Below are 12,718 nucleotides of genomic sequence, written 5' to 3' on the forward strand. Positions count from 1 at the left end.
CTAATGTCTGACATGTAGAAAGCACTTTATACATATTTTCTATTGTTTTTTTGCTTGTGAATCATTCTTTTGAGTCATTTTTTTGTCTTTTCAATAATGTTAGGTTTTTTTTTCAACCAGTGTTCTTTACAGAAAATTAGAAAATTAACACTTCAGCCTATTTATTATACTTGTCTGTCCTCCAGTTTTCTTTTGTCTCAATACATATTTTGAAAGATTTTGTCACTTTGAATTTTTATGCTGAGAAAGTCCAACTGAACTCATTTTATGAATTAGCTATATCTCTGTAAGGAATTTTCATCATTTTAAAAATCAGTTAAGTCTTGCTTTAGAAATAAGATCAAGACAAAGCACTTGGTGGTGTGAATCTGGTCATATTAGGTGTTTTCTAAATATTTTCCTGACTTTGACATGTGGTGAGAAACTCTTAATGTTTTCCTCAAAAGCATTGCCTAATTTTCCCAACACGATTTGTTGGTAATTCTGCTGTTTCGTTCCTCTTCTGCATCTTCTTCTCTTCCACATGGTCACATGCCAACTCTTTCTTGTTTCAGGGCAGATATTCCACTTCTCAGGATGCCTTCCTGACACCTAACGCAATGACACACCCAGGTAGATTAGGTTCTCCCCATCCCAGGGGCTCCCAACTCAACCTGAGGGAAAACCATAAACGCTCTAAACTAAAATTGCCTGTCTCTCTTACCAATTAGACTGGAGGTTCTGGAGCATAATGAATATTTATTATAAGCAGTATTTGTTTAATAATAAATAATACATAAATGACATTAAAATAAACCTTATTAAAGTATAATTCAGCTAATTTATTTTTGAAGTTTCATATGGCAAAGATGGAAAAACATTAAAGTCATCCACAGCAATTATGTTTACAACAATTATATAAAAATTCTCCTTTTTGTTACAGATGACCTTTATATGTTTCTGTTCTATGCTAGTCAGCATCCAGAAGCCCATTGTTGCTATGGCTTCATAGTGGGATGGCATCTTCTATTTATAGAATAGCTCTCTATTTCATTGAACATATTTTTGTTTTTAATGCTACTGCATGAAAGGAATATAGCCATGATAACTCCTCTTCATTTATTTTTGCCTGGCAATTTCTTGCCCAATATTTTCTTTTTAAATTTTGTCTTGCAAGTGGCATATGATTGGACTTATTAATATTTGTCTTTTGTCTTTTAGGTGAAGTTTGGCACATGTTTATTTACATTTGGTTTTACACTATTGCATTTGATTTTGTTAAGTCTCTGTGTTTTCTTTTTGGCTGACTTGTTCAAAGGATTGTGTCTTGATTTTTATTGACTTTTCACATGAGTACCAACTTGAATTCACATAGACTCTAGTTCTCAGAGTCTTGTATTCACATAGACTCTAATTCACAGAGACTCTAGTTCTCTAAGGAAACTAAAATTTCAGTAATCAGTTCTCTAACTGCTTTTAGTGTTCAGTGTTAAAAAGAAGACATCCTGAATTTTGGCTCATCATCACAGAAATCCTTCATCTGTCTGGGTAATTTCTTTTCCTTGATTCTGAAATGTTTTACCAGGATTTACTATCAGTGTTTTAAAATTACTTTTTATCCTGGATTATGGTAAATACTTTAAATCTACCAATGCCCAACTTTTATTTTCAGCAAATATTTCTTCTATTTTCAGCAAAAATTCTATTTTTCATTTGTTCTGCTCATTCCTCCACCTTCCCACTGAAATGCTACTATCTTGCAGTAGCATTTTGAATTTTGCTGTCTCTTCTCCATCTTTGTCATCTTCTTTCACATTGTCATTAGTATTTCACTATTGGTTTTTCTCTTCTGCAGTATATGAAAAATAAAGTCGCTCAGTCATGTCCAACTCTTTGTGACACCACGTACTGTAGTTCACCAGGCTTTTCTGTCCATGGAATTCTCCAGGCAAGAACACTGGAGTGGGAAGCCATTCCCTTCTCTAGGGGATCTTCTGGACCCAGGGATGGAACCCAGGTCTCCAGCATTGCAGGCAGATTTTTTACCATCTGAGCTACCCGGGGAGTCCTCTGCAACATATAGTAACTCTATTAACTGCCTTCAATGTGTGCTTTAAGTCTTCTAAAAAAGTTTTATACCTTTAGTTCTTTTCCCACCTTTGATAACTTTCCTTCTGATTTCACCACAGCTAGGAAATCAGACACACCTCTGTTTATACCTGTGCTCTAAATCAGAGAGACCAAATATCAGCTTTACAACTCAGACTCTAGCAAACAGTCTCTTAGTGAAATAAAGAGGTCAAAGTGTTTTTTTACTTTATTTCACATAGCTCGTATTGCGCAGGCAAAAGGGAGAAGTAAAGAGGTGACTCACAAAAATTTACACCATCCTTGTGCAAGCCAGTTTTGAAGCTCCTGGTGTTCAATATCAGTCTTTCATCCAATAACATCCATTGACATATCGTCTTTTCCATAAAACTTTACCCACAACTACGATTTGGGAACGGGCCTCTTGTATTTTGAAAATAAGAAGACATATTTAAATTTAGAAAATGTGCTGAGATTGAATCTTGCTTTAGAAATAAGATCATGACAAAGCACTTGGCCGTGTGAATCCTGCCACATTAGGTGTTTTCTAAGTAAATACTTTTATGACTTTGACAGTATTTAGAAGCAATACACTGAGCCTACCACTATGTATATAGACATTAACCTTTATTTCCAAGTCATTACTCTAAAAAGACCCTAGAATTATATTTATAACTTGTTATTTCACTTTTTAGACATGCTCTAGGAATATATCATTTATAAAATAAAAATACTGAATTGCATCTTTGAAAATTCCTGAACAGCTAATTCAAAGACTAGTTCATAGCAAATGTCTCAGTGACCCTTTTGAAATGCCTCTTGATATTAGTCTCTGCATATTTCTAAGAATTCTTTCACTGATAACAGAAATTGTGAAATTAGGAGAAAATTTCAAAGTGTATTCAAAACATTGACTATTCCTCATCATTTTGTATATCTGATATCTTAAAACTATTATCACCTCCAAGAAAACACAGAAGGCTGACTATGCAAACCCTTCTGTGACTGATTACATGCAGATGAATAATTGCTCAACAAAATCAGGGCATTCTGCCTTACCTTGTACTACTTTGCTTTTTTTAAAATTCCCTAAACAAGGACTTTCCACAGGAAGTAAAACTCAAGGAAGCATAATAAATTTTGCAACCTAGGTAAATTTGCTTGATTGATCAATTGGTTTAGTCAGTTTCTTCATTTTTAAAAACTGCAGAAGAAAAGCGCATGTTTGGGGCTCATGGAAAATAGAGACATGAAAAATAGTCACAGACTCTCTCATGATTTAAGAAAATAGGAAGTGGACATCAATTGGGTCTAACTGGAGTATGTAACTTCTTATATTACAAAAGGTAATAATAGAAATCTTTTCCCTAAGAATCTCAGAATTCTTTGAAAAGGCATTCTTACCCTTGGTTTCCAATAGTCTCCTAATAACAGCTTAGATTTGTTAGTGGTGTATATTCTTTCCAAGTACTTCCCTATATGCTCTTTCTGCTTTACAGGATATATTCTATTACAGAAAGAATTAATTTTGGGGTGGATTAGCAATTATTTTCTTATCAGCAAATAAAACATTCTATATATAGGGTTACAATAGAGTCTAGGCTGGGCTGGAAAACTCATTAACTGGAGATTTGAGAGAATTCATTGAACTTTTAAAAAAGTTTATTTACTCATCTGCACAGTGAATTACCTCTAAATCCCAGAGACAAATAACTTCTAGAACAATGGTTTTGTGATGTAAATATTTATAATGCTTCCTATCAGAAATAGTCATCTAAAATTTTATTTTCCCTTCCTCTTTTTCACAGACCACTGTAGCCTTATAACATGTTCCTCCACCCTCTGTTTTCCATTAGAACACTTACAGGTCCTATTATTCCCTATTTTCTGCAAGTATTTTATGACAATAGCATCTTTAGTTTTCAGTCAATTATTAGTAATTTTTTTAAATTATTTAATTTTTAAAGGTTATCTTCCATTTACCGTTATTACAAAATGTTGGCTATATTCCCTGTGTTGTACAGGATATCTTTGAGTCTGTCTTACACTCACTTTGTTCTGTATTGCCTTTCTCTTTAAAGTAACCCTAAACTCAGTTAACACTGTTTCTAATCTCAGTCGTATTCTGAAAGAGCATATCATGAGGTCAGGCAACCAATGTCCCTATCTTCTTTGCCACACATCACTAAGAAAGGGACTGTCCTTACAGATGGCTAACAAATATATGAAAAGATGCTCAACATTTCTTATTATTAGAAAAATGCAAATCAAAACTACAATGAGATATCACCTCACACCAGTCAGAATGGCCCTCATCAAAAAGTCTACAAACAATAAATGCTGGAGAGGGTGTGGAGAAAAGAGAACGCTCTCACACTGTTGGTGGGAATGTAAATTGATACAGCCATTATAGAAGACAGTATGGAGATTCCTTAAAAAACTAGGAATAAAACCACCGTTTGACCCAGAAATCCCACTCCTAGGCATATACCCTGAGGAAACCAAAATTTAAAAAGACACATGTAGCCCATTGTTCATTGCAACACTATTTACAATAGCTAGAACATGGAAGCAACCTAGATGTCCATCAACAGATGAATAGATAAAGATGTAGTGGTACATATACACAATGGAATATTACTCAGCCATAAAAAGGAACGCCTTTGAGTCAGTTCTGATGTAGTGGATGAACCTAGAACCTATGATACAGGGTGAAGTGAGTCAGAAAGAGAAAGATAATATTGTATTCTAACGCACACATACAGAATCTAGAAAAATGGTACTGAAGAATTTATTTACAGGGCAGCGATAGAGAAATAGACATAGAGAATAGACTTATGGACATGGGGAGAGGGGAGGAGTGGGTGAGATGTATGGAAAGAGTAACATGGAAACTTATATTACCATGTGTAAAATATATGCTGCTGCTGCTGCTAAGTCACTGCAGTCATGTCCGACTCTGTGCGACCCCATAGACGGAAGCCCACCAGGCTCCTCCATCCATGGGATTTTCCAGGCAAGAGTACTGGAGTGGGGTGCATAAAATAGATAGCCAACAGGAATTTGCTGTATGGCTCAGAAAACTCAAACAGGGGCTCTGTATCAACCTAGAGGGGTGGGATGGGGAGGGAGATGGGAGGGAGGTTCAGAAGGGAGGGGATACATGTATACCTATGGCTGATTCAGGTTGAGGTTTGACAGAAAACAATAAAATTCTGTAAAGCAATTATACTTCAACAAATAAATAAGTTAAAAATAAAAAAAGAAGCTGTTTTATGAACCTTACAAATGTACATCAGGTGTCATCAACATCAGGATAGGAACAGATGGGTGTGCTGCCTCACAGTACATTCGACAGGAAGCATCACCTTGTTTTTCAGATGAGGAAATTAAAAGACATTGACTTAGGAGGTTAAAAAACATGGACACAATTTATTTGCTCCAGGTAGGTTTTCTACTCCACTACCCTGCCTGTGGAGGCAAAGTCACTGATGGGGAAAAGAGAGGGGGAGAGAGAGAGAAAAACAGAGAGATTAAAATGTAATGTCTTTTCTGTGATCAGAATAAAGAGCCACAAGGCAATGGAAGCCAAATCTCTTTCATACTCAGGCAACTGATTTCCTGACCATTAATAATCTTAGGCATTTCCCAGTAAGTAGGATAAAAATTGATAAAAATTGAAGTATTTGGAAAGTAAATACTCTGTACATTTTTGCAAAAATAAACTACTGACTTTCTATTAAGACTGATAAAAGAATGACATATTTTATGAATAATGTACAAAATGAAATTTATATCATAATGTGGAAAACCTTTAGTGGTTCACGTTCAATAAAATTTATATAGTGACCATTTACAACAAGAGGAGTATGGCTGAACATGATCAGAATTCATCTGTACAAATAGACAATGCACAGAGAAAAATAAAGATATATTTTCCTCAGCATGTGAAAGACTTTCAGTAGATTGTGGGAATCTCTTTTTATCAGGATTATCTAGAGGAGTTATACTTTTGTGTGGATATATAGAGTTTTCGGAAGACAGGTAAATTTTAAAAACTAATTCACATTTATTGTGAATATATCAGGTTATACAATCACAGCATGCATATGATACAATGTCTTATTCCTTTATATTTTGTTTCTTTTTGATATGAGTGAAATAAAATATAAAAAAATTAAAACCTTAAAATATATCCATAATTTAATATAATAAGTCCTTAAGGAAAGCCAAATACTCACGGAGGCAAACTACAAATGATTTTTAATCTCTCCTGAGTCACACATATTATTCTCAAATTGCTGTGTGTACATAAACTTTGAAATAGCTGATGGAAAAAACAAACAATGTAATAAGATGGTTCAGTGTGGGGACAAGGTGAGAAGATAGGGGAACAAGGCAGGGAGGAAACAGTTTGGTGATCTGTTAACTGGGGTTTTCTGGGGCTTTGAGTCAGTGTTAGTAAACCAATTCAAATAACAAAGTACACCAAAAACCACTACCCTATGAGTCCAAAAATCAACAAGCCCTAAGGAGAAAGGCAGGGTGTATGAATGAGTGATAGACATCAAAACACACACCTTTCGCTGGTTGGCCCCAGAAGGAGCCCTTGAAATGATTTTGGAATTACAATTTTTAAAGAGTGAATAGTAAACCAACAAACAGAGTGATAGCAACAAAGAACACTGAATTAAATAACAAAAACTAGTTGTGAAATCAGCTCTGGCACCAATATTTAAATAAACATGGAGAATCACACTAACCAGGGAGGGTCCTTATATTCCTTTCACATCAAGAAACCTTTAGATGTGTTTCCTTATGCCTAAAAGGAACCTATTAGACCAAATAAGACTACAGTATCTCTAAGACATTTCTGCTTCTAACATCTGTTATCCTGTGGTCATGCAATCAGGCTTTTGCTCTGTTTGCAAATATGTAATATCTAATGCCCTATATTTTTGTCAGGTAGATGGCTTTCATGGGAAAATATTAGGTGATCTGGAATGACTGGTAAAAGTTTTTTTAAAGGGAACTATTAATTCTGTCTTATGTAACACATGCCTCTATGAAATAGGAAAAACTCCAGTCTATAATTCTCATAGCATTCACATATTTTAGATCTATCTCAATAGATCTTTCTAGATCTATCTCCTTGAGGGTTGAAAGGTAAAGTGAGAGGCAAAGAGCAATTTTTAGACTTGCTAAAGATTTAGTCAAACCACCAAATCTGACACTAATTGTGTGATCATGGGAAAGTTTTTTAATTACTCTGATTCTCCATTTTCTTTATCTGTAAATTTTGGAAAATAATGGAACATACTTCATGAGGTGGTTAGAGAAGTAAATGAGATTATGCTTTTATAGCATTTAGCATAAATCCAACACATAGTACTTCAGGAGTTTCATTAACATTATGTGTCTCTTAATAAATACTTACTGTTTATCGGAATGATGGCAGGAAAGAGGGGCAGTACTTTCATTTGCTGTTTGCATAAGCAGATGCTTCTCTATGGGCTTGTAGCTTTGCTTGAAAGTTTAAAAAAAGAAGATGACCATGAAACATGGGCAATACTGTGGTATATTACAGTCTGCTTTCCAAAACCAGATGTTTTAACTGCCTTCACTGTTCCTAAGATGATGTTATTTTCTTTTCAAAACCTGAATCATATCTGAGTATGCTACGTTTGTTTTTAGTGACTACTGGCCCTAATAAGCCTGCAAGTGGATTTGCAGAAGACACTGCCGTGCAGAGCAAGAGTGCATCAGACCTCCAAGAGGTGGTGTCCTTGAAGGAACGGATGGCGAAGTACCAGGCAGCTGTTTCCAGGGGCGACTGCCGCAGCTTCTCCGCCAATGTAAGCTGCTCCTGGTGCTTCTGCATTAGGCCGGCTGATTGTCTGCCTTTCACATGCCCTCTTTACATGGAAATATAAGAATACTACTGGACAATTGGATAAAGTAGAGAAAACAGAAATACTATGTATCAAATTCAGGGTATCTGAAATTAAGCTTCAGCTCTGCCACTTGCTGGGGCTTCCTAGGTGGCACTAGTAGTAAAGAACCTGCCTGCCAATGCAGGAGACATAAGGGACTAAGGTTTAATCGCTGGGTCAGGCAGATACCCTGGAAGACGGCATGGCAATCCACTCCAGTATTTTTGCATGAAGAATCCCATGGACAGAGGAGCCTGTCAGGCCACAGCCCCTAGGGTCACAAAAAGTTAGACATGACTAAAGCTAATTAGCATGCACGCTGCCACTTACCATTTGTATAAACTTGGGCTACTATCTTAACCCCTCTCTGAACTTCAGTTTCCTTAACTGAAAAATGGGAAAAACCACCTACTGCAGAGGGTCTCTGTGAAGAGTCAAAGAGATAATTTACATGTAAGCCGTAAGGCACTGTATAAATGTGTTATTATTGCCACAATTATCATTTAACCTATAGCTATTCTCCTCAGGAAGGTTGGGAATTAATTTCAAAATCTTAATAATGTGGGTCTGCCTCCCATCCTCCTTGGTCACATGTATAGTTAATTTAAATTCACTGGCAATATAATTTCTTTTGCTTTTTTCATTTCTCTGTATGCACTAAATCCATTACGAGTAGCTTAATCAACATAGAAATGAGGGAGATTAGCAATGTAGGCACTCTGCTAAACCAATTATGATTATAGGAAACAGCAGGATTCAGTAAGACCACCGATTTTTAGAGCCAGTGCATAATAAAGTCATATTCAAAAGAGTTTGTTGGGCTCCATATTCTGTGGCCTTCAAGCCACAGGATTTGAGAAGTCATGTTATTAGTAGAAGCTTTATAGTTTAATGGAATGTAAGGATATTCTTTTATAATTATAATCTTCAAATTAGCAAAGATGTTCATTTATCCAAAAGAGAGAGAGAATAGCCAAGAAGGGTGGTATTCTAAAATAGCTACTGTAAAGCGGCGTTTTTCTTTACAAATTATTCAGAGACAAGAATGACTGTGCCAAACTCATTAACAATACTGCAATTCTAGATGACATTTAAGATTTTGCATCGTAATTAAAATACATTTGAGACACAGCATAGATGCTGAATGAATGTAGAGAAATAAGTATCTAAATACTTCCAAAACAAATAGTATCCCTCCAGCACCTCCTGCCAGCCTTCTTACATAGCACCCCCTGCTGGATCATTAAGCAACTTCACCGCAAGTTAGATAATAAATTGGAAAAATGTTTCTTGGGGAAACAAGCTGACTTTGAAAATACCTAGATAAAGACTAGCTATTTACTAAGCTATCTTTTATCTAGGAAGACTTTTATCTTGCTAGGCACGAGGATAATATACCATAAAACAAATGTGTACAAGGCATGATTTGTATTTATAGTATGTTAAAAGGAAAACATTTAAATCGGGCACATGAGAAAGTAAATTTCTCACTATTTCATATAAAAAATTTTTAATTTCAGTGCTATTCTGAAGAAAGTCTATATAAAAGGAATGTAATAGTCCCTGTCTTTCCTGCCCATGTACAGATAAAACAAACTGAGGGACAGCGATTTATGGGAGGTCATGTAATTAGATAGCAACAGAGCCAGACTAGATTCAAAGTCTCTTGACTCTAATACTCTTTTAACTATATTCAACTGCCTCTTCTTATACAGGAAAGCATCTTTGATCCAAAAAAAAGCCCTATTGTTTGGTTTGCCCCTAAGCTAATATTTTGAGAAAAATGAGCACATATATTATCTCAGAGAAATCCTGATAAGTATCTAAGATACAGCAAAATAACTGCCTCATTTGGTCAATTGCTTCAAATGTTTGTTTAATCAAAAAAGCGTGGAAACTACTTATAACCAAGTGTTGTCTACATAAATAAACCAAATATTTTATATGCAGAATTCCGAAGTCATTGATTTGGCCCCAAACTGAATCCATTATATTTGAATCACACTGAGATAGTTTCTTTGTCCTAGATCAGTTTCTCTTTGTCCTAGAATCAGCCAGATGGTATTTTGTTGAACATAAAGGAAAGGCTGGGGCTTCCCTCAGAGCTCAGTTGGTAAAGGATCTGCCTGCAAAGAAGGAGACCAGGGTTCAATCCCTGGGTCAGGAAGATCCCCTGGAGAAGGAAATGGCAACCCACTCCAGTATTCTTGCCTGGAGAATCCCATGGGCAGAGGAGCCTGGCAGGCTGCAGTCCATGGGGTCTCAAGAGTCCGACACGACTTAGGGACTACACCACCATCACCAAAGGAAAGGCCTGCCTGTGAAAAAGCATCAGTCCACAGAAGCCCCCTGGAGGAGAAAGGAGAAGTAACATTTATTAAGCAACAAAACAATACATTTTGTGCTGTGCAGTTTCATTTCCTTTATCTTCTTTTTCAACACTTGCAAAAAATCTGTGAGAAATATGTTGCTACTCCTCCGAGTTTATAAAAAAGAAAACTGAGGTTAAGGAACTCTAGCCCAAGGTTTTAAGGCTCATACATGGGATCAGAATCACTGTTTGTCCTCTCCCCAAATTATGTCATTTCTATTATGCTCTAGAAACCAAGAACAGTTCTTTGTAAACAAAATTGCTGATTCTCTATGTAATATACTTGCCTAGGTTTAAGTGTTATATATTTAAATTAACTTACTATTAAAATAACATTAGGTAGATTTTGTGTTAGGTATTTAAACTGACTTGTTAATAGAATAATTATTATTGGTGTACCCATTAAAATCCAAATCTTGTTGCTGTGTCCAAGAATAGGAAACAGAATAAGGATAAACATTTTTTGAAAGGTTCAACGCAAAGCAATCTAAGTTATATGGTCATTGACAAGTACATGGAGTAGTTGAGATGTCAGTACATGGTGGTAACCAAGGCAAAATGATTTCAATCTAAGCAAAGAAACATCACTCCAGCTCATAATCACAGGCTGCTTCTTGAGTAAGTCCTGCCATCTTACATAGGTAAACTTGCACTTATAAACTGAAGTAAACAAGAAAACCTTTTCACTCCTACTAACTAAACTATAGCTCAAAGGGCTTTTCCCCTTAGGCCAGCAAGTGGCATGAGGAGTACTGGGTTGTATTACTAGAAGATATTAACAAACTATGCATCGTTGCATGTGTAACATGGTCTAATTCCAAAGCACAATGCTAAAGGAAATGAATGGATATATTCATTTTTCCCTAATTTGTTTAGTAGATAAGAGGCAATCTGATTCAGTGTAAGAACTGATATTTTTGTGCAAATACACATACTAGGAAAGTATCCATTCATTAGCACAATTAATCAGACCTACCAGATTAATTTGCACATCATTTGGACATTGTTTATAGTTGTTGGAAAAGGTAACTTTCTTCTTAACAAAATTTGGCTTGATTTCTGTAATTTGATATTTATATATTATCTATACATGATCAATTGAAAAAGGTCATTTATGTAAATTAAATGATGGGGATAAGAGAAATACTGTAGCCTTAATTTGCCCTTCCCTTTCTTTATCTTAAATTTCAAAAGAGATGCCATAATTTCTTATGATTTTAACATGTATCAAGTGATAGTAATTGACCAGGATTTATACGTGAAGTTTGTTACAGTTTGATAGAAAGTATCCCTTCTTTCCATTGAGCTAATGTGCTATTCTTAAATATTTGGCAGGCCCTATAACTGGGGAAAGGTTATAAACTTGATAAAGCAACCACTTGAGTATCTGCCAGTAATTCAGACAATCCTGAATGTTAATTTCATCTCCGGTATCTTAGAGTATTGCGTGCGTGTGTGCATGCATGCACGGTCAGTCCTGTCCAACTCTGTGACCCCACGGACTGCAGCCCGCCAGGCTTCTCTGTCCATGGGATATCCCAGGCAAGAATACTAGAGTGGGCTGCCATTTACTCCACCAGGGGATTTTCCCGACCCAGGGATCAAACCCTCGTGTCTCTTGTGTCTCCTACATTGGCAGGTGGATTCTTTACCACTCCCACCTCTGGAAACCCACTTTAGCGTATAGCAAACCTCAATATAGTGTTGTACTTTTAGTACTTGTTTGAGAAACTATTTCAGTCAAGATTTCAGGATCATAAGAATCCACAGTCCAGGGAAGCTCAGCTCACAAGTATCCAGTTACTCTCGGGTCTCAAGTCTTCCAGGGTTATGTCAGGACTGGGCCAGACCTCAGGAGACCTTCTGTGCATGAAGTGTCACTGAATCTCCTCCCAGTCTCATACTGGGACACATCCTAGAGGAGAGTGGGTTGGCCTGGGGCCTGTTTGCTTAACAGTTGTCGTCCCACCTGGGCTTGAGTGCCTGCTGGGCTGGGGAATATGCTGAATCTTCAAAACCAAAGCCTTCGAGTTACTACTGCTTCTTACAGGGGCAGAGTATCTGAGACAACTTCTCAAAGTTGTTCAGCTTGCTCCAAGTGACTCCTACTAGAATGAGCTTTCTCATCCGTAAACTGCCATAGACCAGGATCTTTCTAAACTTAGACCCTCCCCCCAAACCCAGAGTCTCATATACCAAGGCTAAGAGCTGAGTCCTAGGGTACATCCAGCCCGGAGTATCTGTTTTTCTGCCTAGTTTTTAAAGGCTAGTGTTAAGACAGACAGCTGTGATTAAGACAGGCAGATGTGGGTTCAAACTCCAGCTCCCACACTCACACCCTAGTTGT

The 12,718-nt window shown here is 36.5% G+C and overlaps 1 protein-coding gene across 3 annotated transcripts in view; it reads left to right on the forward strand.

Moving 5' to 3' along the window:
* The window catches only part of XIRP2 (xin actin binding repeat containing 2), a 693,360-nt gene that overhangs the window by 633,040 nt on the left and 47,602 nt on the right, over positions 1–12,718 (forward strand). For all 3 annotated transcript variants that reach the window (XM_086355933.1, XM_086355934.1, XM_086355928.1), the window contains one exon: positions 7,762–7,922. In XM_086355933.1, coding sequence (XP_086212059.1) covers positions 7,762–7,922 — 161 coding nt within the window. The remainder of the gene's footprint in view (positions 1–7,761; positions 7,923–12,718) is intronic.

Source organism: Bos grunniens, chromosome 2 (assembly GCF_055505025.1).
Source record: "Bos grunniens cultivar Pamir isolate PY7600 chromosome 2, Bosgru_T2T1.0, whole genome shotgun sequence".
Taxonomy (NCBI): domain Eukaryota; kingdom Metazoa; phylum Chordata; class Mammalia; order Artiodactyla; family Bovidae; genus Bos; species Bos grunniens.